We start from the raw sequence: 24685 nt of genomic DNA, 5'->3' as shown, positions 1-24685 counted from the left end.
TTCCCTACTCATTCGCCGCGGGCGGAGCTCTTCCTAAGAGAAGTGAGGGTTCCTGGGATTTGTAGTTCTACCAACCTCCAGGCCTCAGGCTGAACTACCTTTCCCAGTGCGCCCCTCACTTCCTGGTTACCGAGGCGCTGCAGGCGGCGGCCGGTGAGTGAGTTGGCCGTTCACCTCCCCACCCCTTCCTCTCCAGTTCTGGTGCGGGAGTCAGAGTGTAGCTAGGGGGTCAGAGTGTAGCTAGGGGGATGGTCTCGAACCCACGCCTGTGGAGGGAGAGGACGCGGGGAGGGGGGAAAGCAGATGTGACCCCCACAGCCTTTGGTGGCCTCCTATTCTATGCCCAGGAGTCAGAAACAGCTCCCGCCTCCCCGCGCTGCGCCCCTTCCACCACCGGGAGTGGGAGGAAGAGGGGACGTCATCTGCCCTCCACCCCACTGGCTCCTCCCCAGTACACGCCCCTCTCTCCATCGACCCCCTTCCCCATTCTGTGTCCTGCGTATACCCACCTCACCAGTACACGTTCCTCTTTCTGTCGCCCTCCGTCCTGTACACTCCTCTCGACCCACTACCCCCTCCCCCATTCAGTGCCTTCTCATAATTCCCCCTCCCTCCTTCCCGGTCCCAGTACACCAGTCCATTTCCTATACATTGTGGTCTACACATTACCCCCTCCCCCTTTCAGCCTTCTCCATATCCCCCCTCCCTGTACTTATACCCCTATATACTGCTCTCTTCATATTACTTCTTTCCCCATTTCTCCCCCTCTGCCTTTCTCAGTTTCTTTTTCTGTCTCCCTTTCTCCCTCCCCCCGCCTCCCTTATACACTGCCCCTTTCTACATCATCATTTCCTATCTAGTGTCCACTCCCCTTGTTTATATGATGCCCCTCTCCTATAGAAACCCCCTCATACAAGCCCCTATCGGCATGCCAACCTGCCTCCCTCACTGTCCCTCTATATAACATTCAGACCTATATAGCCACCTTATCACACAGTACCACTCTTCCCCGTCCTTCCCAATATACTACTCCTTCATGAAGAAAGAATGAAATTCAAAAGTATTTATCAAAGCACTAACTATGCGTTAAGCACTGTAGATACAGTGAGAAGAGAATAAGACAATGGGTTCTCAAAGAGAACACATTCTAATAGGGGATGAGCACACATATGGAAAGTTCCTGCTTCAAGTCACATGGAAAAGGTTCCATGGTCCTTAGGATACAGAGGTAAAGCAGATGGTAATTCCTCTTTAATATTATTGCTACTGATAAAATCATAGCAGCTTTCTGATGTTGAACTATTTTGGCAGTACCAGGGCCTCTAGGGTGTAATTTTGTTTTCTGGGTCTCTGGGTAGCTCCCACATCTAGTCTTGAAGTGAATTGTCATAAACTGTACTGTTCTCCATCATCCAATAGCACTTTATAATCTTCTCTTACAATTATATTCTAATCCATCTTTTATTTCTCTGTATATATCTTAAGTTAGCAATTGTGTAGGCAACTTGGCCAAAGAATATGATACACCACTCCTAAAAATGGAATTGATCACCTCAAAACTATGAGTCTTTTGAATTGCTAATTTTCTCATTCTGGAATTTTTCCACAGGAAAGTTGGGCCATAAAGAACATACTGAGAAAGCCCCTGTAGTTATCCTGGGACAATGGACGAATTCCGACGTTCCTATAGCCGACTGTGTAAGGACTGTGGTGCTGAGCCTCAGGAAGCAGTCCTCAAGCAGCTGCATGATCTTCGGGAGGGCCATGGGAAGAGCAAGCTTGACTTGGCCTCCCAGAGCTTGTCAGTTGACACCTGTGGAGCTTTGGGAAAACTCCTGCATAATGACATCGTATTTTCAGGGATCATTCTAAGTGACTGCATGTTGAGTGAAGAAGGTGAATGATGATCTGGGCACTTGGTCAGAGGCCAGGTTCAATTCTAAAACTTCTGGCCACTGTTTGGGCTGGGGCAGGTCTGAACTCCTTGTCCTAGGCCTGGAGTCAGATATAGAACCTTCTGATGGTTCCAGTGATGATTTTATTTACTGAACACAACACACTCATAGGTTCCCACTCAGAAGACAAATCCCCTAAGACTCCTTCTCTTCTCTTCTTCTCCCAGCCTCACTTTAGAGTGAAACAGTCTAGAGAGATGGGAAGAAAGTTTTCCCTCTTCTGTGAGAGACTTGGGATCAAATACCTGTCTGCAATAGCTATACTTCCACAAAAAACTACTTTCCCAGCCTCTTGCTTCCACTAAACTTATACCAAACTCTGTATATTGGCTTAGAAATAAGCTTATTGCGGGATAACCGTTCACCTCCACAAACATCAGTTTCCTTGCTTGAAACCTGGCAACCTTTATGGGGTACACATGATTTTAGCTTGAAAAAATACCTTTTAAGCTTTAAGATGTATAAATATGATGTCTTATTGTCAATGGGAGAGTCACTACAAGTCTCAGCCTTAGAAAATCCTACCTGTTGATCTTGGAGTCTTTGAGCCCAGAAATTACCTAATGTTTAACTAGCTAATTGTAGTGAGTTGGAGCAACATTCAGTTGCTTTGGTCAACTCGATTTCATCTATAAATCTAACCTTGATGAACAGGAGTTGAAAATAAAAAAATCCTTTTTCTGAGTCTTGAGCAATTGACTGTAAATAGGGAAAGGAGATTACAAGAGAAGACCCAGAGAAGCCATTGTATCTAAAAAAACAAAAACAAGCAAACAAAAAACAACATTGTCTCTTACAGGATCCAAACTGCTCATACAAGGACTTTGTTCAAACACAACAGTCAAATATCTGAATTTTAAGGTGAGCAGATAACACAATAACATCAGACCTAAGGACCCAGGGTGGAGGATAGAAGGGAAAATTAGAATTTGGTAAATAATTTTTGTGGTCTGGTACCCTATGGAAACATACTAAGTTAACTTCCCTAAGTTTGGGCAGTTATAGGGATATTTGTTTGATTGGCCTACTTTATATATGGCCTCAGAATTGTTCTTCTATTACATTATAGATATGTATCTTGAATTCACAAAAATCCTTAAGCTCATTAGGTAGAGGTCATATATCTCCCACAGTGTTAAATACATAGTCATTTAATAAATGCATGTTGAATGAATGATTCAATGGCTCTAGACCCATGAAGGACTGATGTGATACCAACTTTGAGAAAAATAGAATATCTTTTTTTAAAAGGCAGGCCTTAACTTTCTTCTTAGGAACTATTCCCAAAAGTCAGTGTAGCCAAAGTTTCACCTTTTGGCACAGTAGAACCCACAGATAAGCTCACGAAGATAGGGGTGGCACATTGAGAGTCCAGCATCCAGGGAGATGAATGACTAACCCACTCCTATCTGTCCTAGGGTAATAACCTTCGGGCTATGGGGGCTGAGGTGCTGGGCAAACTACTCCGACAAAATAAGACCCTTAAAAGGTAAGAGGGTGATACCATACCCATCTTCCCATCAATGTGGCTCAGGGTTGTTTGTAGAGAAAAAAAGCTCCCAAATTTCCATGGGCCTTCATGGGTACAGGTTACTTCTCTATGACAGGACCCTTCAGCCTTACTGATGGCTCTTTTCACAGCCTTGTTCTAGAGTGGAACAACCTGGGGATATGGGAAGAAAGTTTTTCCCTCTTCTGTGAAGGACTTGGGGCCAATACCACTCTGCTGCAACTAGACCTACGAAACAATCAGGTCAACCACAAGGGGGCAGAAGAGCTGGCCATGGCCTTGAAGAAGAATTCCACTCTCCAAGAGCTGGGTAAGAAAGTTCCATCCAGACCTGATCCTGCTTGTCCAGCAACAAAGGAGAGTTGTCTCTCCTAATTTTCCCTGGCCATGGAGCTGCTCTGTGTTCTAGAATCCTAAGGGAACTTGGTTATTTGGGAAATGACCAATAACAAGAATTATAGCTAGCATTTCTATAATTCTATAATTTTTTTAAACCCTTCTGTTTTGGAATCAATATTGCCAGTGCCAAGGCAGAGGAGCAATAAAGACTGAGCAATTGGAGTTACATGACTTGCCCTGGGTCACCCAGCTAAGAAATGGCTAAAGCCAGATTTTAACTTGAGACTTCCTGTATTTAGGCCTGGCTCTCTATCTACTGAGCCCCGCCATCGCACTTTTTAAGTTTTTGCAGAAATGCTTTACAAATATCATCTCATTTGATCCTCACAATAATCTTGGGAGGCAAGTGTTGTTATTAATCCCTTGACAGAGAAGGAAACTAAAGTAAGCAGAAGTTAAATGACTTTCCCAGGTCACATACTAGTAAATGCCTGAAGTCAGATTTGAATTTATATCTTCCTATTTCCAGGTCCAGTATCTTTGAACCACCTAGATAACTAGCTTATGTTCCCATCACTGCTGCTATACTTAAACAAGTTAACATTCCTCTCTATACCCCGACCACTCAGGGTGTTTTGCCATCTTTTCTTCTTTACCTATGTTGCAGTTTTCCTATTTTCCAAGAAGTGTCAGGAAAGAATTTATGCCTTTTTAATTCTTGAGATGAATGGTGACTTAAAATAGAGCTTTTCCTTTTTGCCTTCTGAAACCAAAGCTCTTGCTCTGTCCCTTTCTTCCTACACTCTTGCCTGCTCTGCCTTAAGTTCCATAGGTGCTTTTTCTATGATATCATATTCCCTCTTATAGGAATAGAAGAATTAGCAACTGTTGGGGCTCTGTGGCAAAACTTCTCTTGCCATATTGGCCACATGCTATTCCATCCTTTGGTGGTTTTCTCTGTTCCTGTGATGTCATGTTTCCCCTTCAGATCTTCGTTGGAATAACATTGGACTCTTGGGAGGCCGGGCAATTATGAATTGTCTTCCCAACAACAAGACCCTAAGGAAGCTGGAGCTAGCTGGGAACAATATCCCAGGGGATGTCTTGAGAGCTGTTGGTAAGTGGTAGGACTGGAGGGAACTAGATTCTCAGAACTGTGTCTCAAAGTGGGGTGTAAATCAACTCTCAGACCTGGTGTGTCCCTTTGATTTAATCCTATCTCTTGGAAAAACTAAATATTTTACAGAACCATCAGTTAGGTAGGGAAGAATCTAATTGTATCGGATTAGTGTGTAGTACCTATCTATTGATAAAATAATGCCATCCTTCTCTTCAAGGAAAAGTATTCTGGGAAAGCACAGAAATAGTAGGTTTTATTCCAACCTCTGCAGATTTCCAATGAAGTTGTTCAGAAATACAAACTAGAAATACAAAATAGGAGATCCTATTTCTCAATGTGATTTTAAAGTTTGCAAAGAGCATTATATTAAATGAGTTGATGTTCATAAAATGTTTTGCAAACCTTAAAGCACTAGGTAAATATTAGCAATCATTATTGATGGATTTAATGTAATCTGAGGAGTCTCCCCAATCTCTAGTTCCTGGGGTGGTGCTGGGGAAGTCTTTGCTTGCATAGGACCCTGGGACCCTATGGAAGGGCTATACCCTATATGCAAAACTCCCTGGAGTTTTTAAAGGCCACTATAATAGCCATTTTTCATATTTATATAATGTTTTAAGGCTTATAAATATGCTTTCAGAACAGTAATCCTGTGAGAAAATAGTGGTCCAGTTATTATTGTCCCCATTTTACAAATGGGGAAACTGAGGCTCTGAGAGTATAACTTGCCCAGGATTACCTGGCTAGCTAATAACTGTTTGAGGTGAGATTTGAACTCAGGCCTCTTGCTTCCAGTTCAGCACTCTTTCCACCTCTCTAAAAAAGTAATTGTGCACCAAACTTTCAGCTTTTACTTGGGGGCAAGATTCTAATTTATCAATTATCCAAAGAGAATTAAAAGTTATAGCCCAGTTTCTCCTTACCCCTCACCATAATCTTAAGTCATCTCCTATGTCTTCTCAAAGTGTTCTCAGGCAATACAAATTCATTTTAAAATTGCCCTAAATGAAAACTCAAAAAGGAGGTAAGACTGCTGAAGTAATATGGCATACAGTTCATGTTAACTTATTCTTTGCTATTATTTATGTATTTCATCTAGTTTAGTAGCAGTAATTTACAAAAGTGACCAGAATAGATAGAATTGGTGGTTCTCAGGATCCTAAGACCTATCCTCAGCTTCAGTTCTTGAATAAGTCAAAAGAACATCCTGGCTACAAGTGGATTACCCAGCTCTTTGTAAAGTAATGCTAGAGCTATCCCAGAGTGAAGTGGGGCACAGGGCTGACACTGCTGTCTTCTGATAGAACAAGCCATGGATCACAACATAGACAGACAGGTGTCTCTCCAGGAGAATCAGAACCGAACCTATGTGCTAAGCAAGGAAGTCCAAAACCTCAAAGAAGAGAAATCCAAACAGGTAAACAGACTCACTTGCCATCCTGCTTTTGTCTTAGAAAGGAAGCAACCCAGAGCTTTGCATGAAGCTGGCTGGTCATATATCTGCAGTTCATGCTTTGCTTTTATTGCTTTCCCTTAGTGAGATGATCTCCATGGTCTTGTTCATTATAGACTTTATGTGGATTAAGAGAAGCCAAGTCTCCTTTACCCTATCTTCCAACTCCTCAAGATTCTTTTCCTCCCCAGGAAAAAAAGAAGTTAAATCAGGAACTTTTGTCAATTCATCTTTTTCTTGGTCATCATGGTCTGTGCTATCAGCTTCTCCTTTTTCAAGAGAAGAAGAGAGGACTAGTGCTTCTTTTCTAGTGTCTCCATAGAGTTTCCTCTGTATTGTAGAGTCCCTTCATCTGATTCTTTTATTTTCCTGACTATTTTCTGCCCTTGTATCCCAGAATCCCTCAATGTCAAGTGTTTCTCCTTCCTAGTAGCTGACAATCCAGTGCCCAGGAGCCCTTTAGGTATATGAGGTATAAAGCTGGAAGGGAAGACTTCTTACTTCCTTGGCATGATCTGAGTACTAATTAGTCTTCTGCTGACCTGAAATTTTGCCCTTTGGTCTAGATCCCAACTAAAGTGTTAGGATTTACCATTTTTTATATGGTTTATGTCTGTTCCATCCCCAGTTCCTGAACCTGATGGATACAATTGATAAACAGAGGGAAGAAATTTCCAGGAATTGCAGGTAAGCAAGAGTTCAGAAGGAGGTAAGAGGCAACTGCTTTATGGGATATGTAGCTGTGTTTTAATGGTCAGTTCTCTTGCCATTCCTCAGGACATCTGCAGTCCGAATGAGTCAACTTCAAGAAGCCCTAAATGAGCGTCACTCAATGATCAACTCCCTCAAGGCCAAGTATGTAGTAGACTGGGGTAGGCAGGGAGGTGGTTTAGGGTACCCCTAGTAGGATCCTTGAATACCTCTTTCCTTCAAGATATATTATGCACCTGCTTTGCCCTAACCTTCACAGAGTAGTCAGAGTATGAGTACACACATCCATGGGTGTTTCAGAATACCAGGAGAGAAAAATGAACCAGTGGCAATAAGTGTGCTAAAAACAACAACAACAAGAAACAGGATGCATGGTTAAAGGAAGAGAGTAAAGTTGGATTGAGTTCATCCAGAATGATTTCTTGGAGAATTTGAAACAGCTGAGTTTTGAAGGAGGTGGGGTAGGATGTGGCCTGGCAGAGAGAAGGAAAGATGACTGCTGGTGTGTTTGATAGAACAAGTAAGTTTGGTTTGGTTTTTATAGATGGAATAGGTTAACTGGAAAAGAGAGATTCATATAAAGGGGAAAGACACAATGGGAGGGTTAGTTGGTGATGGGGTCTTTAAAAGTCAGGCTGAAGCGTTTGGATTCAAACATTGAGCAGAAGAAACTTCTGCAGAATCTTACAAAGCACAGGGTCCCCACAGGGACCTCATGTAGCACTTTGTTTTTCAACTCTTGTGCATTCATTATGTGATGTCATATTGCTTTTATGGTTCCCTATATTTTGCCTTATCCTTCTAATCTGAATTCTTACATCTCCCATGCTTAATCCAGTGTGCTGTACCCTGGAGGCACTAGATAGGTATTGATTGAATAAACCTCTCCCATCCTGTAGGCTACAGATGACTGAAGCGGCATTGGCCCTGTCTGAGCAGAAAATACAAGAACTGACTGAGATGCTGTCCTCTTCAAAGCAGGAACATTTGAACTTGTCCCAACGACAATCCAAGGAAATGAAGCTAGAGCAACAGGTACAATGGGCTAAATGATGAGGGGAGAGATGAGGCCACAGATAGATAAATTGGGAAGGGCATTGCTTAAACATGAAGGCCTCAGAGATGGGGCAGAAAGAGAGCCTGACCACAATTGCTTCTCATCTAATTATACTCCCAGGAAGCTGCAGATCGGGAAGCTAAACTACTGAAAGAATTGTCTGCATCCAATGAGAGAAATATGCTTCTACGGAATCAGGTACAGCAGGGGGGCTGGGCCAAGGCTAATAAGCTGAAGCTAAACATGTATTTGCTCTAACTAAGGAGCAATGACTATATCCTAGCATGTGTCCAGAAGTTGGGAGCTAAGCAAGCCTGGCATCATTGTTGTCAAAAGCAAATAGAAATGAGAACCACTAAATCATACCGAAGGATCCCCATAGGCCATTCAGTGACTTAGAAAACCACATGTTAACATCATCTATGTTTTATTGTTCTTTTGCTTATTCTAAAAATATTTCTCAATTAAATTTTAGTTTGGTTTGGGTTGCACTGAGGAGCCACATGTTTAACACCCTGTTCTGGCCTTTCAGGTGGATGAACTAGAGCGAAAGAGCAAGATGCAGCAGGAGCGACTATTCCTGACAAAGCAGGAACTAACCAATATAACAGCAGACCTGAAACTACGATTAACTCAGGCAGAGGGTGAGTTCCTGAGAGCAGGGGGTAAACAAGACTGCTTCTCTACAAGAGTGAGGCTCATATCTCCCTGCTTTGACCCTCCAGAGCGCCTGGAATTAGAGAAGAGGAGATTCAAACAAAGCCTAGATGATTCAGAAAACCTTCGACTAAAAGAGGTAAAAGAGGACCTGTAATTTGTCTTATGGGGAAGAAGAATTTGAGGGCCTCCTTAGTCTCTCAAGCTTTTGTAGTATATATTGATGGTCTCAAACCTGCCAGGGGTGCCATTAGGGTTCTGGGAAGTTATAGTTCTTCCCCACCCAACCAGGGGCAATCATAGTGTCCTAGAATATCAGAAAAGCTAGATAAAACCTTCAAGATTATCTAATCCAAATTCTGTTTACAGAGGAGGAAACAGGGTCAGGGAAATGAAGCACCTGCCAGAAATCACCCAGCTAATTAGAGGCAAAGTTAGAACTAGAACTAAGATCTCCTGGTAAATAATAGAAAGTCTGTCTTTTTTTTCTTTTCTTTTTTTTAAAAATAGAATTGTATGAAAGAATATAGCAGAGTAGATAAAGAGTTGAACTCAGAGTCATGAAGACCTGAGTTCAAGTTCCGCTTCTGACATATACTGGCTATGTGACCCTAGGCAAGTCATTTATAATTTTTTCAGGCTCGAGGTCCAGAGAAGGTACAAATTTGTATTGGCAGAGAAAGTTCTTCAGTGGGAAGCCTCTCTCTACACTAAAATTTTACTCTGGTTTTTAAAAAATAGCTGATTTGTGTTTTGTGTTTTACAAAGTACTTATCATACATTCCTAATTAACCCCCACAACAGCCCTCAAAAACAGATAGTTCATTTTTTTGGGCATTGTTCATTGATTGGGCAGCTAGGTGGCATAGTGGATAAAACATTGAGCTTAAAATCAAGAAAACTCATCTTCATTAGTTCAAATCCAGCATCAGACATTTACTAGTTGTGTGATCCTAAGCGAATCACTTAATTGTTTGCCTCAGTTCTTCATCTGTAAAATGAGCAGGAGAAGAAATGGCAAACTACTTGAGTATCTTTGCCAAAGAAACCCCAAATGAGGTCATGAAGAATCAGACACAACAATTTTACAGATTGAGAAAGTGAAATCATTGAGGTCAGGTGATTTGCCCAAGGTCAAGTGGTTAAGTAGTTAGAGACTTGGACTTAGGCCTCCTATTTCCCAGTTTCTGAGTAGTTATTTTTCCAGGCTGCTGGCTAAAAGGCATCAGAAAGGAGAACAGCCCAAAACATATTAATATTAAGAAGCTAATTTGTCTCTTTGAAAATTAATTCATTCCCAAATGGTTGAACAACCTTAAGTTTTTCTCCAGTGGCAGAGCTAAAGGCCTTTGGGGCCCAGTTCTTGTTAGAAGGAAATAAATGGGGTTTAGAAAATCAGCTACTGAGGGCAGCTAGGAGGCTCAGTGGATTGAGAGCCAGGCCCAGAGACAGGAGGTCCTAGGTTAAAATCTGGCCTCAGACACTTCCTAGCTGTGTGATCCTGATAAGTCATTAACCCTCATTGCCTAGCCCTTATTGTGCTTCTGTCTTAGAACCAAAGTGCACAGTATTGATTCTAAGACAGAAGGTAAGGGTTTAAAATTTTAAAAAGCAGCTATTTCCAGTGCACTGGGGAAAGAATTGGGGAGCAGGATTTCTCAAGGCTACTAGCACTCCATCTTTGTTACTGAACAGGTAGAACACATGACTCGTCACATGGAAGAAAGTGAACAAGCCTTGAAGGAGAGGATACAAAAGCTGGAGACAGTGCGAATCTCCCTGGAAGAGGTGAGCATGCATAATAGAGGAGGAACATTGACCCATTAACTAATATCTCAGGGTATACAGATATCACCCTTCCTCCAGATATTCCTCTTTATACTGTGCATCATTATTACAACAGGAGCCTTATAGACCTGGATTCAAAAATATTCTGCTTTCCAGAGTTCCTCCCTTATTCATTGCCAGGGTTTTCCCCTGAGTGTGATCTCCTTAATCAGAACCATCAAGAAACCCAGAAGGTGATCTAAGAAGCAGGCCTTGGCAAAGCAAAGCTACAAATGGATTGAAAGTGACAACCACAGAGCTCAGGGCAAAGACTGAAAGGATATCCCTTGTTCTAATACCACTTATTTATTTCTCACCCATCATGTGGGAGAGTAGGGAAAGGGAGGTTCTGTCAAAAGGCCCTATTACAGAAATAGCTGACCTTCTTTTCAATAATTGAGAGCTATAGGCCCAAGTTAAAAAGTCAACTGGCAAAGGGAAACTGGGCTTGGCATCAGGGAGGACTAGGTTCAAGTCTCACCCCTGACACCTGGCTAGGTAACCCTAGGCAAATCCCTTAATCTCTCAGTGCCCAAGGCAATTCTTGACTCTGAAAGTGAAAAATGATTCTGTTAGAAGCTGTTGCTGGGAAATTCCTTCTAGTGGAAATTACAAATCCAAGCCTCCCATCCCCCCCAAAAAGCTGACTTTGGCCCAAGACCTGCTTTGTGGCCAGAGGTGGGTGACTCCCTGAGAATGGTGATGGTCACCTAGAGTTTTCATGTCTGTGCCTGAGTAGGAGGTAAGCCGAGTGAAGAAAACTATACTGGCCGAGCGAGATCAGGCAGAGGAGGAGATTATTAAAGCCAAGAACCAAGTTCGCCTGGAAGTGGTGAGTTGATTAACCCTGAAAAAGTAGAACCTTTACTAGTAGTGAGGAAAGGAAGACAGAATAGGATGCCTGAGAATAGAAGTTGAATCACCATTTTCAAGAAGTTCCAAGTCTGGGCCAGCTAGGGAACACAGTAGATAGAGCACCAGATCTGGAGTCAGGAGGCCTCAGATATTTCCTAGCTGTGTGACCCTGGACAAATCACTTAATCCCATTGCCTATCCTTGCTTGCCATTTACTCTTCTGTTCTAGAATTGATACTAAGACAGAAGATACTCTTATTTTTTATTTTTAAGAAATTCCAAGTCTAATAGAGAAGGTAGGACACACATATGAAAAAGAACATAAGAAATAGCATTTAAACAAGTACCAAATTAATTTACAGGTCAAATTCTATCGCAACAGACATTATTTTTTTTTAAACCCTTACCTTCTGTCTTGGAGCCAATTGGCTCCAAGGCAAAAGAGTGGTAAGGGCTAGGCAATGGGGGTTAAGTGACTTGCCCAAGGTCACACAGCTGAGAAGTATCTGAAGCCAGATTTTGAACCTAGGACCTCCCCTCTCTAGGCTTGACTCAATCCACTTAGCCACCCAGCTGCCCTCTTGCAACAGACATTACTGCAATGATTAGTCTCCCTAATTATAAGATCCATAGCCTTTAACCCATTCGTTTCAAACAATATTGCCTGCAACAAAACAATTGGAAGGGCTTTTAATTCTTGGGAGTTGGTTATGAGAACTCTTGGCCTGTTGCTTAGTGTGTAAGAGTTGTGGAGCCTTGGAGAAAAGGAGCTATCATTGAGTTGATTTGGGACTCATTGGATGGATTTTAAGAAGTCCTCAGAAGAAAAATAAGGCAATAGAAAGTTTTGGAGGAAGAACAGGAACCTTCTAGGGAAACTCTCCATCTTCCAAGATGGCCCAAATCATTGTTGTTCTTTGGACCTTGAAGCAACAGCGAATGACTCATTTGGAAGAGAAAATGAGGCTGATGTCTCAGGCCCGGGATGAAGCTCAGGAATACTGCCTCCAGCAGAAACAAACTGTGGCTGAAACCCAGGCCAAAAGCAGCCAGATGAGCCTCCAGATGGAAACACTGAGGCGGCAGCTAGAGGACATGCAGCAGGTGAGTCTGTGGGGCCCTCCAGACCCTGCAGAGGCCATAGCTGGGCCCCACTTCCTCTCCTCATAGTGTTTCCCCCAATAGGAACTGAGAAACAAGGAACAGGAGAAGGTAGCTGAAGTAAACAAGGTACGAGTGGAGTTGCAGGAACAGATTGGCCATTTGCAGGCAGAGCGGACAGCACAGGAAGGGCTAAAGGAGAAGATTGCAGCCCTGGAAAGGCAGATCAAAGGTGAGGTCTCTACCTGAAAGAGCTCCCAGGGAGGCTCTTGCTACCCAGGAGACATGCTAATAGAACTTGCATGCTCCACATCCACTGTTGGGGCTTCCCCCTCATTGAACTTCTCCTCTCCCCATAGTAATGTCAAGCAGCCACCGGGAGGCTCTGCTGGACAGAGAGGGTGAGAATGCTTCTATCAGGGAAAAGCTGAGACTCAAGAATGCAGAGATCACCAGGCTTCGGGAAGAGGAGGCCCAACGAGCAAGCTTCCTGCAGAATGCTATCTTGGCTTATGTACAGGGCTCTCCCCTGGGGACTGCAAACCCTGACCAGTAATAAGAGTCAAGGGAGGTTCTAAGACTGGGGATAAAGCAGAGGGAATGGTGGCAGCAAGACAAAGGGAGCTCCATCTCCTGAATCATTCTTAGAACCTTGGAACCTCATCTTTGGAAAAGTACAGGACAAGACCTTCCAGAGCATTCAGGATTCCTGGTGGAAATATAGTTGATATCAGAGAACTACTCACCAAGGGAGGAGGGAAATCTGGGTTTCTCCCAACTTTCTTCCCTTCCTTCACCCCTTCCACACAAGGCAAAATGGCTTTCCTATCTCATCTCCAACTTAAAACAACACTGATGACTGAGGAGAACGGAGGCTACCATGCTGTGTTTTTTGAAAATCAATTATGTGATTTGAATTTCATTGTCCCAAAGGAATCACCCTAGACTAGACCCAAGTGAATTGTTTAAGTTTCCAGCAATGGGCTTTGGCTGGTCAGTGCCCCACTATGTCAGAAGCAAACCCATGGGCGTTGCCCTCATTTATAAGGCAGATCAGTTGGCCAAGTGCTCCTTGGTACTCGAGGACTTAAAGATTCCCTTCTTTGCCCCTCCATCTTATTTTGAGGATCATGTGCCTTAAGAGAGTGCTGGAAGATGACAGAAAACCTGGAGCATAACTAAGATTGAACTCTACAGATATCTCTCCCCAAGAGATAGATGAGGGTGTGTGTGTGCGTGTGTTTGCTTGTGCATAATCGTGTGCTAGTTACAAAGCAGATGTTATGATCACTTTTAAAATTTAACCTTGAGACTCACTCAGTGGACATTCTTTTGCACACTCTCAGGTGATTTTTTTTTTATTGTTTGGCATGTTTCTGAAATATAGAGCTTGTGCATTTCATGATACGCCAGGGCCTCCAGTGCCTGTGCCATCTCTCTAGGACCAGATCATCTGGTTCCCTGATCACAAGACCTACTCCTATTGCCCTGTTGCCTTGCTTAGAGACCTTTTCCTTAGCAAGCTTTTCACCTTGAATTCTGCCCTCTTGCAATGGTGGCAAGAGGTGGTCCTGGGGCAACCAAAAAATCCCTCCATCATCACCAAGGTTTATAATACCCGATCAAAACTAGATTAATTAGTTGCTGTTTGAGTGCCTACTATGAAAAAGGTCCTTTGATCCTTGGTCTGGCCCCCGTGCCTACTGCTCCAGAAGGTATCTAAGGCACTTCCCAGCTACTGCTTTGGTGTAGATAAGAGTGAGCAAAGGGGGTCAGCATAGCTAAAGCCTAAGAAGCAAACACTGTTCACATAATGTTGAAGCAAGCAAAGCCTGGCCCTGAGTGGGTAGATTGAATGGTGCAAGAGTCCTCTCTAATGGGACCTCTCCAACTTTTCTCCCCTCCTTTACCATGGGACTCTGCCCCATTTCTCCAGGTTCCCCAAATTCAATTCAACAAACACAATGATCTGTTTAATGGAGAGGCACAGAGCTGGGTGCTAGGTTGCAGACAAAACCCAAATAGGCCCCTCGAGGAACTTGGGAGGCTACTGGCAGAATACATTCAGTGCACAGATAATGAGAATGCAAGATAATTGCTGAAGAGAAATCCCTAGCAACTGGGGAGGGGTGGGGGCGGGAGTTCAGCTAGAAAAAAATGGATGGCCTGTCCTTGCTGGATCTCTCCAGTTAGGCTCCTGCCCTCAGTAGTAGTCCCTCCACTCCCTCTGTCCCATTCTCCAGGCGTGTCCTCCTGTGGCCCTGGGTACCGACTGTGGGTGTAGGATGAGCATCTCCAGAAAACCCAGCAGGACTGAGTTACCCCTCCCAGAGGTCTTAGGGAACCCGTTTGGGAGGAGCTAAACTCTTGCCGCCCCAGTGGCCCTGGGCCACAGAGTCACCTCCGCCCGAGTGGGCGGGGAAAGGTCTAGGATTCCACCTCCCACTTTCGTGGCGCCCGCTCGCTCGTCCGCCGGTCTCGGGTCTTCGGCTGTCTCCGGCGGCGGCGCTCGGCTGTATCCGGCCCCTGACGCTCGCTCGTTCGCTCGGCTCGGCCCCCTCGGCTCTCCAGTCCCAGCCGTGGCTGCGGCGCTGGGGCATTTCTCTGCGGTTCGGTTCGCAGACGCCGGCTCCCGCGCAGCCGGCTCCTGGCCCCGGGCACATGCAGGCCATCAAATGTGTGGTGGTCGGCGACGGGTGAGCCCAGGGCGGGTGGGGGGGAGACGGCTCTGGAGACGCAAGGGGCGGCTCTGGCTCTGGGGGTGCCGGGGGGCGGGGCCCGACTCTGGGGGAGCTGTGGGCGGGGTCCGGGGCTCCACCCCGGTCCGAAGAGTCAAGGGTTGAGGTCGGTTTGGGAATGCTAAGGGTGGGTCTGCATCGCAGGTGGGTGGGGGCAGGGTCGAGGGTCGGGGGAAATTAAAAGGCACAATTGCTGGATGCTGAGAACCCACGAGGCCAGGTGATGGGGCTGACACCTGCTGGGGGGGCGCAGGTAGCCCAAGCTGAGCGATGTATCTGCCTACCACCCTTACCCGCAGCCCCCCATCCGAGGGCACACACGTGCCACGCCCTGGCAGCCTTGTCTCTTTGGGGCTGGTCAGAGCCTTGGCGGTCCCGTCCCCCTCCCCCCGTCAGCATCTGGTCTGAAACGAGGGTTGGGGGAGGGCAACCCCAGTCCCAGAAAAGGAGAGCAATAACTGGGGCTGAAGAAATAGAAGGATAGTCTTGGGAAGATCCCTCTGCATCACTATGGGTCAGGGACCGATGCTGTGGAGAGTATTTTCACATCAGGTAGGAATTGAACTGGAGGACTCCTTTGAGGTCCCAACTCTGAAATTCTTCCATTTCCCCTTCTCCTGCCCATCTCCAGACCTTCCACCCCGCATTTTCATTCCAGTGAACTATGAGGACATCAGCAGTTTGATTTTTGCCTTTGTATTCCCAGCACCTTTGCACAGAGTATCGAATTGAGTTTTAATTTCCTCCCTAGCTGCCCCAGCCATTTCCCTTCTGTTCCTAGTTTTGAGTATCAGTATGGACCTAGTGGCCCAGGTTACAGAGTACATCAAAACAACAACTAGCTCATCTCCCCACCAATTGATCTTTTGTGGGGGTGGGATTGAGGCCCTGTTTTGGTCTTTGAGATCCAGCTCTCACTTATTGCCTCCAACCTACCATCTTTCCTGGTACTACTTTAGGTCCCTAACTCCTCTTCCCCTTTTCATCCTCTTCAGAGAATTTGTAAGTTCACTTGAATTGCTAGAATCAGCACCTCATTCCTACACTAACCCTACCCAGCAACTTCCATTTCTCTACTTCCCACCTCTTGCGACTCTTCAGAAAAGCTAGGGGGGAGGGGGAGGGGAAATGTAGAACTGTGGGAGACCTCACAATTTCAACCTTCTTGGAGATTTCTGTCTCTTCATTTCAGATCTTGGGGTACAGATCCCAAAGGTGATAGGGTAGAGTCTTTGTCAAATGGGTGCATTGGAGGAGAAGGATATGGGCAAGACTTGGGGAATCAACCTCTGCTTTATACCATTTCTCCCTTAAGAGCCGTGGGGAAGACATGCCTGCTAATCAGTTACACCACCAATGCCTTCCCTGGAGAGTACATCCCTACTGTGTGAGCATCTGGGACCTGGGAATAGAAGGGAGACCAAAGAGAAGGGCACAGAAAAGGGATGCATGTGTGGGTTGGGCCCCAGCCTAAGAAAGACACAGGAGGACCTTGCAATTTGCTACAGTCTACATTCCCTGAGGACACAATGTTCCCGATTCTGAGGAGAAGGGAGGGGGAGAAGGAGGGGATGGGCAGGACAATATGGTGGTGAAGTCAAGACTTTTGAATTCCCTGTGTAGAACTCTGGGGGCCAAATCCCTCAATCCTGACTTCTCTTGTCCATACAGCTTCGACAATTACTCAGCCAATGTGATGGTAGATGGAAAGCCAGTGAACCTGGGACTGTGGGATACAGCTGGGCAGGAGGACTATGACCGGCTTCGACCTCTCTCTTATCCCCAGACTGTATGTAGTACCTGCAGCTCCCTACTTCCTCCCACTCTGGGAGTTCTGGTACTGGGGAGAGTTAGGACTTCAATGCTCAGACTGGGAGCTCAGGGTTGAAATCTTACAGTGGGGCAAGTGGGTAAATAGAGGGTGGGGAAAGAGCTCTTTCACCAACAAGCCACTGACCATACTTTCTTACTTAGGATGTCTTCCTGATCTGTTTCTCTTTGGTGAGCCCAGCCTCCTTTGAGAATGTCCGTGCCAAGGTACTATGTGGTGGGCAAGGGCAAGACGGAAAGCTACTCTAAGGAACATTAGGCCCATTTCTTCCTTTTCCAGAAGCATGAGACCCAGGGAAGGGGAGAGACCTATGGCTAGAGAACGGGGGCCACAAAGAAAGGAAGACTCCTTAGCATCTTGTACCTCTTCCCATAGTGGTACCCTGAGGTACGACACCACTGCCCCAACACACCCATCATCCTGGTGGGTACCAAGTTGGACCTTCGAGATGACAAGGACACCATCGAACGACTTCGGGACAAGAAACTGGCACCTATCACTTACCCCCAAGGCCTGGCTATGGCCAGAGAGATTGGTGAGTAGAGCAGCAGGCAGTAGCAGCCCCTGGGGACAGTAAGAGGAGGGTGAGCCCCACAATAAGGTAGGGATGAAGATAAGCCCATCCTGAGACCCTTTCCACTTGCCCCCAGGCTCTGTCAAATACCTGGAGTGCTCAGCATTGACTCAGCGGGGACTCAAGACAGTATTTGATGAGGCTATTCGGGCAGTGCTTTGTCCTCCCCCCATCAAGAAACCTGGAAAGAAGTGTACTGTGTTCTAAACCCTGCCCAGAGTCTCCTCTTCCCCCCAGGATGGCCTGAGTGGTGAGGAAGGCTAGGAGCCCAAGGGCTTGGGGCTTGGGGCTTGGGACAGTGTTCCAGCCCCTCAAGTATGGTGTCATTGTTGAAATGTTCGATTTCCCTTCAGTCTGATTTGATGTGGGTAGAGGGAGGGAGGCGGGTGGGAAGGGAAGCACAGCACAAGGAGCAGAGCAAGCACTCCTGCAGGGGCTGGAGGGAGGGCTGAAAAGGGAAAGAGGAAGCCCCTGCCCAGGCCTGGGACACTCCCACCCACTCAGCTCTGCACCCAGGGACCCAGGAGCCCAGGCCTCCAGCTAGCACAGGAGGGAGCAGGGTCTCTCTCAGAGAGGAGAAGCGGCATGACCGGGCAGCCCCGGGACAGGTTTCCCAGGTTGGGGGGTGGGGGAAGGGAATGGAGGGACGTTTGTGACCGTGGATTCTATTCATCCTGTCCCAGGACAGGGCCATCATCCCTTATTTTATACAATAAACATTCTCCATGAACATAAACTTTGCCTTTCTTGGGACTTGACCCTTCTCGATAGCTTGCTTTCCTGCCCCCAGTTCCCCAAGTCACTACAGAGTAAACAATAGCTTCCTTTGATATCTTGGGTGTATCCACAGGAATCCTGCCTATACTATTGTAAGCCTCAGACAGTTCTTCCTCAAAAGCCCCAGACTGGCTCTGACCAGCTTGCCCTGAGCCAAAGATCTGGATTAGTTGGTGGGGTGACTTTGGGTACTCCCAAAACCAGACTGGACTCCCTAAGAGGCCAGGCACTGATGTTACAGTGACTCTCCTCCATCTCTACCCTCCTAAACACCACCATCAACCCTTTCCCCCCTCCTTCCTCAAGCCAAATAATCAGCATTCAGGGATCAGATTTTACACATTTTTAATAGGGCACAATAAAGCAGACATCTCTCCCAATTCAGGAGAAGGGCCTCCTAACCCACCAGATACCCTCCATCCACCAGAAGTGCAGAGCCAGTAGTCATGGCGCTCCGGTCACTGAGCAAGAAAAGAATGCTGTTCACCACATCCTCCACTTCTGCAAGGGGAACAGAGTGATGTTAGGGGGTTAGGAGACACATGTGTCTCCCTGGTACTTGCCTCTGCCACTTTTTTGTTATTGTTGTTATCCAACTATGTATCTTTATACAGAGAATATTTGTGGCTCATTTCCAGCTTAACTGACTCAATTCATCTTTCCCAGAATAGTGTCATTTTTCTTTTCCTGACTTCAAAAAATAACCAAACAATTAACACTGATATTTGGTGTTTCCATCCTGCCACTTTTAAAAGATCATGCAATCCTTGTACCCATGGCGAGTAAGTTCTGTCCTAAGAATCTTGGAGGGCACCAAAAGATAAGCAATTGGGGTTCCAGAGGAGAGGTAGGGGAGGAGATGGTGGGGATGGTGGGATGATTTTTAGGCTTGAGGATCCCTGCTCACCCTCAACTCACCTGCAAACTTGCCCAGTGGGATTCGTTTTAGCATGGGCTCTGATTTCTGGGCATCACTCCAATTGGCTCTGCCCATGGCAGTCATCACCACTGTTGGATTCACTGTGTTCACCCGGATCTGGGATAGAGGGAATCAGGGGCATGGTTACAACTGGGAAAAGTCTGGGAATCTCAGGATCTAAACTGAAAGGGATCTCAAAAGGCTTCTAGTTTAACCCAGTTACCCAGTTTTTCCCTGAAGACCTCCACCCCCACATGGAGGAGGAGCCTGATTCCTTCTGAAGCAACCCACTTTGAAATGGCTCTGATTGTTCTAAAATTGTTTGGGTTTTTTTTCTGATAACAAGCCTAAATTTACTTCTTTTGTAACTTTTACCCATTCCTTTTTTTAAAAAACCCTTACTGTCAGTCTTAGTTACTTATTAAGTATCAGTTCTAACGCTAAGCAATTGGGGTTATATAATTTGCCCAGGGTCACACAGTTGAGTATCTAAGTTTATATTTGAACCCAAGTCCTCCCAATTCCAGGCCTGATGCTCTCTCCACTGTGCTGCCCCTTAAGACACATTTCTATCTAGTCTCTTCTCTGGACCCTCTCTAACTTACCAATGTGATTTCTTTAAAAAGTGGTACCAGGGGGCAGCTGGGTAGCTCAGTGGATTGAGAATCAGGCCTAGAGATGGGAGGTCCTAGGTTCAAATCTGGCCTCAGACACTTCCCAGCTGTGTGACCCTGGGCAAGTCACTTGACCCCCATTGCCTAACCCTTACCACTCTTCTGCCTTGGAGCCAATACACAGTATTGATTCCAAGATGGAAGGTAAGGGTTTAAAAAAAAAAGTGGTACCCATGGGGCAGCTAGGTGGTTCAGTGGATAAGGAGCCAGGCTTAGAAATGAAGGGTCTTGGGCTTAAATCTGGCTTCAGAGTATTGCTGTCTGTGTGACCCTGGGCAAGTCACTTAATACCAATCACCCAGCCCATTCCTTTGCTGTGGAACTGATGTAAGACAGAAGTTAAGGGTTTAAAAAGAAAATAAAAGTACCTGGATATGAAGAGAATAAATAAAACTGAGGGACAGGTCTTTCCTGTTGGGGAGAGGTCCTTTTTGGTCCTTTAACAAGTGGATTTAGATGCCTCAGATCTTACCTTGTGGGGCCCCAGCTCCAGAGCCATCACCTTGGTTAGCATATCCATGGCACTTTTTGTGGAGCCTGGTAAGGAGCAATTCAGTGAAGAGGGAGAGGAAAAAAAAAGTTAAATGGATATCAATTTTTTTAAAACCTTTACCTTCTGTCTTAGAACCACTATCATTGGTCCCTGCATGCAATTGGAGATAAGTTACTTGCCTAGGGCCGCACAACTAGGAAATGTTTGAACCCAGGACCTCCCATCTCCAGGCCTGGCTCTATCCCCTGAGCCACCTAGCTGCCCCTTTTTATCAGTTATTTAGAAAAGTCTGGTTAAGAGAGTAGATTGGCAAATGTACAGAAAGTGAGAAGCACTTTGAAGTCAGGGATTTTTTTTTTTAAACCCTTACCTTCCATCTTGGAATCAATACTGTGTATTGGCTCCAAGGCAGAAGAGTGGTAAGGGCTAGGCAATGGGGGTCAAGTGACTTGCCCAAGGTCACACAGCTGGGAAGTGTCTGAGGCCAGATTTGAACCTAGGACTTCCCTTCTCTAGGTCTGGCTCTCCATCCACTTAGCTACCCAGCTGCCCCCTCAGGTATTATTTTTGCCTCTATTTGTCTATCCAGTGTTTAGCATGGTGCCTGGCACATAGTAGGCACTTAAGAAATGTTGATTGACCAAGATAGTCAGAGTTAGAGAACCCCAAAACTGGAAACAGCCCAGGAGAAGAGTGTCAGGAGACTTGGTTTCTAGTCCTGTCAACGTGTGGGAACCTCTCTGGGTCTCCATTTTTTTTCAACTGTAAAATGTAGGAGTTGGACTACATGATCTCTCTGGTTCCTTCCAACTCTTATATTCTAAATTAAGACAAGTAAATTGGGGACTTGTGTTAAATCTATTGCAAGAACAGCTGAGGAGAGGACAATGAAGGGGAGAGCCAAGGGGGTGGGCACTCACAGTAGATGGCATGGTCCTTTATGGCACATTGGGAGGCCTGGCTGGAGACATTGACGATAGCTCCAGGGGCTCCCCTTGCTATCAACCCCCGTGAGACAATCTAGAAATCAGGGGAAAGTAAGGGACAGAAACAGAAGAATAAGATAAAAGGAGTTTGAATAAGGGGTTTCAACTGGGCCAGAGTTTCCTGCCTTGTAATTCCTAAACTTTGTGTCCCAACTCACCTGGGATACTTGGACCACTGACCTATAATTCACATCAAAGGATCTGAGAACAGACACCAGACACAGTTATAACTAGCTAGAAGGAAACCTTCCCTACCCAGAGCCCCAGGGCCCAGCCCACTCCCTTTTTCAGCAGAGAAGATAAGGTGAATTGCCATTCATCCTAGAGGGGGGAAAATACCAAGTTGGATTCCTAGGGTCTGCCTCTTAAGGGTGTATGCTTTCCCCACCATTCTGGGGCCCAGCTTCTTTTTCCCCTAGGACTTACCTCTCACAAGCCTCCTTAGTGACTTCCAGGAACGGCTGTAGCAAGGCTACCCCTGCATTGTTCACCAACAGGTCCACAGGGCCAATGTTGCTCAAGGCCCTCTCTGTGGCCTCCCAGTCTCCCAGATCCACACATAAAGTCTCTATTCCTGGGCTCTTCAGGAGATTGGAAAGGGCTGTTAGGCAACAATGGGTCCCATGGTGGGGAATTCCTGACCTCATCCAGGATTTCAAAAAGGAGGGACAAAATTGGGGAATGGGAGTGGGAAAGTGAGACAGTCTGATGAGGATGAATGGATCCTAAGCCTCCTTTTCCTAAGGGTGCTTCTACTTCCTAATTAGGGAACTGCCACTGATGAATTAAAAATAAAGATGAAGTGGAAGTACCTTAAGATGACTTACAAAGTGATACTGATGGAGGAGGTGCTCCTTGAGTCTCCAGCAGATCCTGTAACCCTTAGCAATGGTCTCTGGGCACTCTGGGGCCCCTCAGAAAACAGAATCCCTCAGGTCTAGATATTGAGCCAGAATTGAATTTCTCAAACAAACTAAAGACTCCTTGCCCTACCCATTCCTTCCATATACTTTTTCTACTTTTTAAAAAATCTTTACTTTCTGTCTTGGAATTTGTACTAAATATTTTTCCAAGGCAGAAGAGTGGTAAGGGCTAGGCAACTGGGGGTCACACAGCTGGGAAGTATCTGAGGTCACATTTGAATTCAGAACCTCCTGTCTCCAGGCCTGGCCCTCTATCTACTGAGTTACATAGCTGCTCCTCCCACCATACACTATTCCAGCTATCTCTGCCCATATCACCTGTGCCCCCAGATTACTGAAACTACTTTGCTGGGGAGCAGGAAGCAGCAGTGACCTCAGCTGGGTCCTACGAGAGGACATGAAGAGAATAAGAGCAAGGGATCAAGAGTGGGTAGTGATTCTCACAGTATGGCCCCAAGACCCACTCAGTAAATGGGATGGAAGAGAGACAGAGAGGGAAATAAGTGTCATTCAAAGTTTAAAAAGCACTTTGTAGATGCCATTTCTTATATAGCCAAAATCCTAAAAGAGTATTGGTACTGGGATCAGGAAGACCTGGGTTCAAATTTCCCATCTGACATTTACTAATTTCAGGTAAGTCATTTAATCCCTTTAAGCCTATTTCCTCATGTATTAAAAAAAAATGAGTATAATACTAGTATGGAGATAGCATCAGGGCTTAGAAGAAAACCCATCTGGATCAGGGAGTTCTGGGTTCCAGTCCCAACCTCTGACCCCTACCTGCTGTCTAAGCCAGAGCCAATCATTTAGCTTTCTCATGCCCCCAGGCACCTCTCTAGGACTACAAGTTTCAGAGCAGTCACTGGTAGAAGGACTTTCCTCATAAGGAGTTCTCAATGAATGAAACCACAGAGGCTAAAAAAAATAGTAATATCCTGCTTCACTGAGTGGTTGTGAAAATCAAAAGACAAATGTGTGCTGCCAATCTTAAAATGCATTGTACACATGTCATCTGTTATTACTGTTTCAGTATTCTCCCCATTTTAAAGATAAGGAAACAGAGGGTCAGAAAAGAAATGACACTCAGGGTCACACAGGAAGGGGCAGAGTTCGCACTCGAGACCAAGTCCAAGTCTCTGAACCCCTGTTTTTAGCTGCTTTTTTTAGCAAGGGAAGCCCAGCAGGAGGCAAGTGGCTGGGGGGCGGACCCACGGGTCAGCTGGCCTTCAGCAGCCCGGCTTCTCCGGGCTCACGTGCCCAGATGGCTAAGGGCAAGGTCCTGGTGGGCGGAGCTGGATATGGAGCAGGAAGGGGCTGTGGGGCTCGGAGATCCCAGTTACCTCCTGGGCAAGACTGGTCAGGTCCTCCTGGGTCCGGCTTACTGCTACCACTTGGGCTCCACTGGCAAACAACGCCTTGGCAGTGTCCCTCCCGATGCCTGTAGTGCCCAGGAAGGCTCAGGGGATGGGTCCAGGTCCCGATGCTCTCGCCCGTTCAGCTCCCACTGCCCCCCGACCTCTGCCCCGGCCCCAACTCCAGCCCCGGCCCCAAGTCCAGTCCCAGCCCCGACCCAGCTCCGGCCCTACCTTTGCCCGCTCCGGTGACCAGTGCCCGACGGCCGGCGAAGCTTTGCTCCATCTCGACGGCTATAATCGTCCAGAACCCGAGCTCACTATAAGCTCTGAGGTTGAGGCCAGGGGTCCAACGGGAGGGAAGGAAGGGGGGGAGAAGGACAGTTTGTCCAATCAGAAGTCGCTTTTTAGGAGAGGAGGTGGGACTATTTGAATACCTTCGGCCATATTAGGGTGACCGGGGGTGGGACCGGCCACGAGATTATGATTGGCTAAAAATGGGGTGAAGGAGGAGCTATGGTCGGAGGCGTGGCCTGAAGAGCATCTTTGGCTTAATTCACTGACCTTTATCCTGGTGAATGCCTCTACCAGGTATAGTTTCCTATAATTACGAATCCACGTTTTATACCCAGCACTGGTTTACACACTCTATGGTCCGTCTAAACTGGCCTTCTTGCTGTCTTTCACGTAGAATACCAGAATCTTCCCCCTTGGGACTTTGCATAGGCTGCCCCCTCTTGCCTAGAATGCTTGTCTTCCTTGCCTCTGCCCAAACTTAGTTTAAATGCCACCAAAGCCTTTCATGTTACCCCAGCTACTAGTATCCTCCTCTT

The 24685-nt window shown here is 46.1% G+C and overlaps 3 protein-coding genes across 6 annotated transcripts; 2 read left to right on the top strand and 1 right to left on the bottom strand.

Moving 5' to 3' along the window:
- Positions 1-18: 18 nt before the first annotated feature.
- Positions 19-13992, top strand: LRRC45 (leucine rich repeat containing 45). Of its 3 annotated transcripts, none has more exons than XM_056817319.1 (19): positions 85-153; positions 1155-1240; positions 1610-1896; positions 2755-2816; positions 3374-3444; positions 3597-3775; positions 4793-4921; positions 6229-6341; positions 7006-7064; positions 7155-7232; positions 7988-8123; positions 8266-8343; positions 8678-8789; positions 8871-8941; positions 10498-10590; positions 11369-11461; positions 12415-12588; positions 12670-12817; positions 12945-13992. In XM_056817319.1, exons 3-19 carry the CDS (start codon positions 1665-1667, stop codon positions 13139-13141), a joined length of 2025 nt encoding a protein of 674 aa, XP_056673297.1. In that variant the 5' UTR covers positions 85-153; positions 1155-1240; positions 1610-1664; the 3' UTR covers positions 13142-13992. The 3 variants fall into 3 exon arrangements, with proteins under 3 accessions (XP_003340325.2, XP_056673297.1, XP_056673296.1); XM_056817318.1 differs by having other exon boundaries at positions 88-153; positions 1155-1228; XM_003340277.4 differs by lacking the exon at positions 1155-1240 and having other exon boundaries at positions 19-153.
- Positions 13993-14896: 904 nt separating this feature from the next.
- Positions 14897-18464, top strand: RAC3 (Rac family small GTPase 3). 2 transcript variants are annotated; one of them, XM_007482838.3, is made up of 6 exons: positions 14897-15281; positions 16639-16710; positions 16995-17112; positions 17298-17360; positions 17530-17689; positions 17805-18464. In XM_007482838.3, the coding sequence occupies exons 1-6, from the start codon at positions 15247-15249 to the stop codon at positions 17933-17935; spliced, it is 579 nt and encodes a 192-aa protein (XP_007482900.1). In that variant the 5' UTR covers positions 14897-15246; the 3' UTR covers positions 17936-18464. The 2 variants fall into 2 exon arrangements, with proteins under 2 accessions (XP_007482900.1, XP_016286196.1); XM_016430710.2 differs by having other exon boundaries at positions 15104-15281; positions 17530-17693; positions 17805-18012.
- A 369-nt stretch (positions 18465-18833) lies between these two features.
- Positions 18834-24306, bottom strand: DCXR (dicarbonyl and L-xylulose reductase). Its single transcript, XM_001379473.5, has 8 exons — positions 24087-24306; positions 23841-23938; positions 22004-22158; positions 21736-21778; positions 21512-21611; positions 20571-20635; positions 19424-19541; positions 18834-19006 (listed from the first exon to the last, which is right to left on the bottom strand). Exons 1-8 carry the CDS (start codon positions 24136-24138, stop codon positions 18903-18905), a joined length of 735 nt encoding a protein of 244 aa, XP_001379510.1. The 5' UTR covers positions 24139-24306; the 3' UTR covers positions 18834-18902.
- Between the last annotated feature and the right edge of the window lie 379 nt (positions 24307-24685).

This window comes from Monodelphis domestica, chromosome 2 (genome assembly GCF_027887165.1).
Source record: "Monodelphis domestica isolate mMonDom1 chromosome 2, mMonDom1.pri, whole genome shotgun sequence".
In the NCBI taxonomy this organism is placed as follows: Eukaryota; Metazoa; Chordata; class Mammalia; order Didelphimorphia; family Didelphidae; genus Monodelphis; species Monodelphis domestica.
This window is presented reverse-complemented; position numbering and strand designations above follow the sequence as displayed.